Here is a 7521-nt window from a genome sequence, read left to right as displayed (position 1 = left end):
AATGTCTCAAATATTGCACGTGGGTCCAAAAAATGCGGGGGCCCGGCACGTGTCATGCGATGACCTCATTTGAGAGCACGAGAATTTTCGAGGTCAAGAGAACAACAGGACCCACACTTCCTGCACAAACCGGACACATTCCCTCTCGATACCCAGAGACTAGGTTTACAAGCGGAACATGTGAAGATTAGGAAGATGGCTCAATAATAATAATAATAATAATAATAATAATAATAATAATAATAATAATAATAATAATTGACTTAATAATAAGCGCCGGCATCCATCATTAGGAAGATGGTCTGTCACTGTGAATCTTCTCTGCCCGGGACATGTGAAGATTCAAAATGACGGTCCATCTCCTTAACAGGAGTGTAATGAAGACTGAAGCATACTGCATCTGGACTATCTAACTATTTGAACATGTCCTTCCGCTTGTCGGTAGGCGAGGTGGGACTAATCTTTGCCAAATCTTTACCGGGTGCTGCTCTCGGCAAAGAAGTACCACTGTGACCGTGCCGTTATCCGCCGCCGGATGAGCCACGTGGCAAAAGTTTGCCGTGCGACAGCTGCTTGGCTCTTGGGAAATAGGATTTGATGAGTGTGACCCTTTTGCCAAGTACTACTCTCGGCAATATCCTGTGTTTGCCGCGATGTGCTTGTTGCCAAGAGGTAGTCTTGACGTATGTGAGTTTGCTGAGTGCCCGTGCTTTAGCTCGCGGCGAAGAGCCTGACACCCGACGTATACAAGAATTCCAGTAGTGAAATAAATAATATACGTTTATTTTCAAGTAACAAATGCGACAACATACATAAAAACAATTCACTTTTATTTGTCTAGTTGTGCGCATTACAATGATGTAGAGGTCGAGGATTTCAACCTTATTTTTGAAATAAAAAGAAGTTCTGAATACATTCATATATGGGCGCACCAAATACCATGATGGCTCAACTTTTTGAGCTGCAAGCTACATGCACTCATGCGGTCACGGGGACTAAGATGAGCTTTTCCTTTCTTGAAACTGTTATTCCAAACACTTCAGTCATATCTATGTCCTCTTCCTTCAATCCGGGTGGAAGCTTCCAATCGAAACGGTACATGAGGTTTGCCAGCATTGTCTCGACCGTTGCTGATGCCGAGTGAACCCCAGGGCACATTCTACGTCCAAACCCAAATGGCAAGTAATGGAACTCATTTGGCTTCAGATCAACGCCGGCTCCATTCATAAATCTCTCAGGTTGGAATTCATTTTCATTTTCCCAGTAGCTACTGTGCCTGCCGAGTGCCCAGGCGTTGATAACGACACGAGTGTTTGCTGGGATCGTGTAGCCATCAACGGTGCAGGCGTCTAGGGAGAAGTGTGGAATCATGAGAGGTACCGGCGGGTGCAGCCGGAGTGTCTCCTTGATGACAGCCTTGAGGTAGGTCATGTTGGGGAGATCGTCTTCGGCGACCATCTCTTGCCCGTTTGGTACATTCCTCCTTACCTCTTCCTGCAGCTTCTTCATAAGGTGTGGCTTCCGTATGAGCTCCGCCATGGCAAACTCCAGCGTCATATACGAGGTGTCCGTGCCGGCCTCAAACATGTCCTGGAATTGCATGTACCAGACGTGGATATTGAGCTACCACAGCAAATAAAAGTAGATATGAAATAGAGATGGCAAATGCAAATGGTGCACTTACTATCAAGATGGCCTTGATATGGTCCCTGGTGAGACCATACTCCTGCTGAAGAGATAGGGATACGTCGATGAAGTCTTTGTCTTCCTCTTGCGCCGGCTGGGCCTCATCCTCACGGCTTACCATCCTTGCTGCATGGTCGTCAATTAGCTTGTCGAGGAGCAGGTCCCACCGCTTCCTCACCCGTCGGGCCTTGGCGCAGGCCATCTTGCAGACCAACTCGAACCTCCCCAGGCTCGGGAAGTAGTCGAGGATGTTGAACCCTCCCAGGAGCGCCGCGTTGATGTCGGTGAGCTCACGGAACAGCTTGTTCCGCCCCTCCTCCTGGGAGAACTTGCCCGACACAGCACGGCAAACGAGGTCGTTGACGTACGAGTGCAGGAGCTCGCTCATGTCCACGGCCTCGCGCGCGGCCGCGGCCTTGGCGATCTTTCCAATCACTAGCCGGACCTCCTCCACCCGGGCCGGGCGCTGGGACCGTATCTTCCTGGCGTTGAGCATGTGCACCGTCACCAGCTTCCTGGCCTTCCGGAAGTGCTCGCCGTAGGGCGCGAAGCACGAGTCCGTCTGCCCGTACATGATGATGTCGAAGACCATCGACCGCGGCCGTGACGCGAAGATGTGGTCGTGGGTGCGCAGGACGGCCTCGGCAGTGCGCGGCGAGGACACGACGGCGGTGGGCACGGCACCGAGGTGTACCAGCATGAGTTCCGGGCCGTACTTGGCGGCCAGGCCGGCGAGGGAGACGTAGGGGAGATCGCCCATTAGGTGCAGGTGCCCGATGATGGGGAGCTTCGTCGGGGGAGATGGGAGCAGGCTCAGCAGCTTGGCATCGCTTGCCGCTCCCTGCTTGCTAATAATGCGGAGTAGGAGCGGCACAACCACAAGGGAGAAGAGCACCGCACTCGCGATCAAGAGAGATCGTGGAGCTGCCGCTGCTGCTTCGTGGAGCAGCTCGTCTACATGTACGTGAGCCATGGCAACAATGCTAAGAGAGAGCTAGCTATCGTTCTTAGTTCTTACTGGCTGTGAGGCTTAGCTTTTCCATCGGTGCGTTCATTTATAGCCCAAGATCGATGCTCATGTAGCATATATGGAGTAATATACCAAGTACTAATGATATTGTTTCCTTCAATTATAATTGGCTGTGCGGCCTAGCTTCTCCATCGATGCGCTTATTTATATATATAGCCCAAGATCTATGGACATGTACTTCCTCCATCCTATAATATAAGAGAGTTTTTTGATATTACACTAGTGCAAAAACGCTTTTATATTATAAGACGGGTGGAGTAACATGGATTAGTGACAGTCTGACACACAATGTTATATATTGTTTCCTTCAATTGTAGTGCCCATGCATGTATATATTCGAATAAGTTTGTCTATCTACAGAGTTTTCCATGCTCAAGTGCTCCCGAATCGATATTTTCTAACTAGACTTGATTGTATAAGAACCCGATTAATGGTAATATGCATTTTATTTATGCATAGGTCGCATGTATGTTCATTATGCTTTGTATTTAATTAGTGTTATATTTTAAGTTAATAAAAACATCTTTTAAATTAATTTATGAAAGAGCCTATAATGAAAAAAGCCAGTTGGGTCTTTGAAACACTTAAAAAGCACCCTTTACCGAGAAAACATCATGCAAGCCGAAAACACACTACAATTTTCTCGCAAAGAAATGAACTACAGTTGTGAAAGTACTACTATTATAATAGTTTTGGTAGCGAGTGTTACGAAGGTCTAACTGGAATAAATTGGAACAAGCAGTTCAAATAAAGAATATATCTTCACCTTGGAAATAGATAGTTTACAACAAGTACAATATTAGGTTTATAGCCTACCTTTATGGCATTTTTGCCTATGTGGAGGGCAGACATGAAAAAAGATGAGAGTGGACTCTCAAGTAAGAGCCTAACTATATGCATGCTCCTAGGTAGAAGTAATAAATTGGATGGAAAAGAAAGATAGAAGGTAAAAATATATTAGTCTAATAGTCAACTTTATTGTATTAGTGACTATACATGATGGTTTTAGATCACATAGCAGCTGTACCATTCCTGATTGCTGAAGGCAACAATGTACGTTGACACTCACTAAAGAATATTTATTTCTCATGACATGTTTGACGACATGTCGCCCACGGATAATTTATTTGCAATAATCCTAGACGCATGGGTGATTACGAGTATCTCACAGGATCTTCAACGCCAATTAATCTTTCCCCCGAATATCGTGGGGGGGGGGGGGGGGGAGGTTCCCTCCTAAGGCCCGGTCAATAACTGCCACCTAATTATAGTCCGTTGAATCCGTAACAACCACGTAAGTGTAGCATTACTCATTTATTTGTGGGGGGGAAACATTTTTCCCTTATGACGTCTCTCACACCGATGCAATTATCTGTAAGAAGTGGACTTCCAAACAGTGTCAACAAAGGGCTATGCAGTATTTGTTTTTGTATTTTTACCATAGTTTCCTAATGTCCGATCAATAACTGCCACCTAATTACAGTCCGTTGAATCCGTAACAACCACGTAAGTGTAGCATTACTCATTTATTTGTGGGGGAAAAACATTTATCCCTTAGGCTAGTCATAGTGGGGAGTAATTTAGACTAGTAACATGCATATGTTACTAGTCTATGTTACTACCTTCATAGTGGGAAGTAACATATATGTGGTATCATACAAGCCATCATTTATTAAGATGTAGACTCATTTTGTCTTGGGATGTGTTATGTTACAGTAACATATTATCTTACTCTAACCATCTCTCTCCTCATTAAATACATGCCATGTAAGCAAAGTTTTCTTGGGGGTGTGTTATGTTACTTGCTAAGTTACTCCCACTATGACCAGCCTTATGACATCTCTCACACCGATGCAATATCTGTAAGAAGTGGACTTCCAAACAGTGTCAACAAAGGGCTATGCAGTATTTGTTTTTGTATTTTTACCATAGTTTCCTATTTTTGTTGTCATTTTCAATTGTCTGAAAATAAGTATTTCTTGCGAATTAATGTACCACTCACAATAATTTATCCATGATAAAAAAGGTAAATTCTCTTACGATATTTCCTTTGATGATAGTTAAGCGCCTGTGTAGTACAATTGGCCAGTGAGTTGGGCAGGAAGGATGAAATAGGTGAACAACACTCTCTAACTATTGCCTCTCGATTGTAACCTTATTTTTATAGAATAAAACTCTTTTATTCTCGCAAAAAAAAGATAGCTAGAAACGTAGAACGATGTCCCGATGAGCATGAGCACATCTTGTTTTATTTGCCGAGTCATGGATTCAAGCACATTTTTGTATATACACGGCTTATTCCAACTTGCTGTAACCGGTGAACTAGTTACTCAGGACCATCACCGGCCGGCCAAAGGCTAATGATACAATGACGATCTACTCGCTGAACTGGAAACACGGTAGTATTCCGATTTTAACTCCACATGCTGATAACATATTGACGATCTAGTCGGAGTAGCTTTATTACTGGGCTTCCGATCAATTTATTACTGGTGCTGTGTCCATCCACACACTTCATCATGGTAGTGCATTCTTCATGCTCCTCGCATATGCCTCTAGCCTTTTCAATCCTTCTCTGGGCGAAGCTGCTTCACCCAACTGCCTCACCATCGCACTGCCAATGATCACCCCATCCGCACCCCATCCTGCAATCTGTCCATGTGCATTGATGTTTGTAATTACAGCTGTGGATCTTGTCAGCTCCTGGGACAAAATTTAAATGGTGACCATTTTTTTTACCTGCTTTACGTGTTCAGGTTTTGATATGCCAAAGCCAACAGCAACAGGTTTGTCAGTAACCTGCAAACAGCACAAACACATGGTCAGTGACTGAGAATTACTAAGCAGCCATCTAGACTTCATTCCTTGGACACTAGATCACGTGTATAAATTATAAAATAATAGTAATACAGAAGAATTTTACGGTAATTTTTTTTGTCTTCTTTCAAATTAAACACGTACCTTTTTTATCTCTTGAATGAGGGACTCAACCCGCAGGTTCACGTTTTCACGGGGACCTGTAACTCCATTGACGCTCACCTGCGCAATACGGTTAAGTTGGAGAATGCAGTGTTAATTAGGAGCTGGTAACTTTAAATGAACGGGGTGGATTGCATGTGCTGAAATCTACCAGGTAAATGAAACCTTCCGAAGCTTTCGTGATTCCCTTCATTCTTTCTTCTGGTATGGCTGGTGTTGTGAGCAGCACCTGAATACATCAATTGTATATCAGATTGATAGACCTTTCCTACTTTCTGGTAGTGCGATATCTATAGTGTATGGAATTTGAAAATGCTAGCTTGCTGATGAATGACACATAATGGAAATACCAGCTCGAGGTTGTTCTTCTTGGCTTCACTCCATAATGCATGCGCGGCTACATAAGGGAGATCAGGCACTATAAGACCTGGGAAGGAGATGTACATAAGATCAAGAGAAACTGGATCAGTAGTAGCTCCTGTACCTGCATGCCAAATTGTGAATATAATCATCAAATGAAGAGAAAAGGTTACCTACCGTGTACACCGGCTTCTTTGATTTCGGCCAACCCTCGACATAAGATAGGCCTGTAGTACGAGAAGAGCACCACAGGGCACGACAGCTCCGGCGTCACCTCCTTGAGCATCGCCAGCACGCCGTCCATTGTGGCACCGCCAGCGAGAGCCCTCGCACTCGAAGCCTGGATGATCGGACCGTCCACGTAGGGGTCGGAGCACGGCACGCCGAGCTCAATGACGTCGGCGCCACAGGCATCCAGGAGATGCAGCGCCTCTGCCGTTGTGGCCAGGTCAGGATCACCGGCGGTGATATACGGGATGAGCGCTGTCTACTCAGGGGACATCGACCCCAATATCCGGTCAGAGTCCACACGTCCGTTACATGCAATGTACAACACATGTACGCACATAAGCACGCACCTTGCCCTTAGCCATGAGCTTGGCCATGGTGACCGACACGGGCCGGCTCCTCACGGCTGCTGGCTTCGCCGGCGCCGGGGCGGGCGGAGCCACGGCAACCGCCCTAATGACAGGCAGAACATTCCTCCGCCTCGGTATCATCACCGCTGCTGCCATCCGCCTCGGGAGCAGCGACGACTGGAAAGACGAAGGGTAGCAAGACGCATTGAGCGCGAAAGCCATTTCTCTAGCTGACTGAGAAACCTTCTTGTGTATTGGAGATTTATTGTTTGTGAACGATGCATGAGTTGCGCGTCTGCACGCCTTTATAGTATCGGAAATAGTAAACTTAGATGCAGCACCTGTCCAGGCTGCACCTTGCGCAGGTATGTGTGCATCCTCTAATCTACCCCTCTCCCATTTCAATAATCCTAAGGCCTCCTTTGATCCATAGGATAGAAATTTTATAGGAATAAAAAAATTATACGAAGTGAGATGATATGCATCTCAATTCCTATAAAGAAAAAGATGTCATTTGGTGCATAGAATATGAATTTTTTCATTAAATCTAGGCTAACATTTTTTTTACTTCAAAATATGAAATATTGATTCCTATCCTACATAAGAATAGGGATTCATTCCTATAAGAGAGTGGTTTTTCTATACCCACCCTTGGTGCACTCCAATGTTTGTTTATGATCGTTTTTACAAAGTTTCGGATTTTTTCGAAATGTTGAGATAGAACTTTCAGCACCCGGGTGCCCCTACACCCTCTATGAACAGTAAATTCAAAACAAATTAAAAAAAATAAGAAAAATCTAAAACTTTGGGACATCGAACATCATGAAACTTTTGATGATCTTGCAAAGTTTTAGCTAAAAATAACATTCGAGGAGCACTCAAATAAAA

At 44.8% G+C, this 7521-nt stretch overlaps 2 protein-coding genes across 2 annotated transcripts; both read right to left on the bottom strand.

Moving 5' to 3' along the window:
• Window positions 1-813: 813 nt before the first annotated feature.
• Window positions 814-2817, bottom strand: LOC123085450 (indole-2-monooxygenase). Its single transcript, XM_044507088.1, has 2 exons — window positions 1685-2817; window positions 814-1590 (listed from the first exon to the last, which is right to left on the bottom strand). The coding sequence occupies exons 1-2, from the start codon at window positions 2657-2659 to the stop codon at window positions 979-981; spliced, it is 1587 nt and encodes a 528-aa protein (XP_044363023.1). The 5' UTR covers window positions 2660-2817; the 3' UTR covers window positions 814-978.
• Window positions 2818-4921: 2104 nt separating this feature from the next.
• LOC543409 (indole-3-glycerol phosphate lyase, chloroplastic) lies at window positions 4922-6927 on the bottom strand. Its single transcript, XM_044504350.1, has 7 exons — window positions 6634-6927; window positions 6233-6542; window positions 6046-6122; window positions 5847-5924; window positions 5678-5755; window positions 5456-5515; window positions 4922-5368 (listed from the first exon to the last, which is right to left on the bottom strand). The coding sequence occupies exons 1-7, from the start codon at window positions 6853-6855 to the stop codon at window positions 5234-5236; spliced, it is 960 nt and encodes a 319-aa protein (XP_044360285.1). The 5' UTR covers window positions 6856-6927; the 3' UTR covers window positions 4922-5233.
• Window positions 6928-7521: the final 594 nt, after the last annotated feature.

The sequence above is a fragment of the Triticum aestivum genome, chromosome 4A (genome assembly GCF_018294505.1).
Source record: "Triticum aestivum cultivar Chinese Spring chromosome 4A, IWGSC CS RefSeq v2.1, whole genome shotgun sequence".
Classification (NCBI taxonomy): domain Eukaryota; kingdom Viridiplantae; phylum Streptophyta; class Magnoliopsida; order Poales; family Poaceae; genus Triticum; species Triticum aestivum.
Note: the sequence above shows the minus strand (reverse complement) of the source record. Positions and strands in the feature narration are given on the sequence as shown.

Coding starts and splice junctions, on each gene's coding strand:
- LOC123085450 (XM_044507088.1), bottom strand. CDS start 2,659: ATGGCTCACGTACATGTAGACGAGCTGCTCCACGAAGCAGCAGCGGCA. Junction 1,591..1,684: donor ATATCAAGGCCATCTTGATA/GTAAGTGCACCA, acceptor ATGCAATTCCAG/GACATGTTTGAGGCCGGCAC.
- LOC543409 (XM_044504350.1), bottom strand. CDS start 6,855: ATGGCTTTCGCGCTCAATGCGTCTTGCTACCCTTCGTCTTTCCAGTCG. Junction 6,123..6,232: donor CAAAGAAGCCGGTGTACACG/GTAGGTAACCTT, acceptor TCTCCTTCCCAG/GTCTTATAGTGCCTGATCTC. Junction 5,925..6,045: donor AGAAGAACAACCTCGAGCTG/GTATTTCCATTA, acceptor TGATGTATTCAG/GTGCTGCTCACAACACCAGC.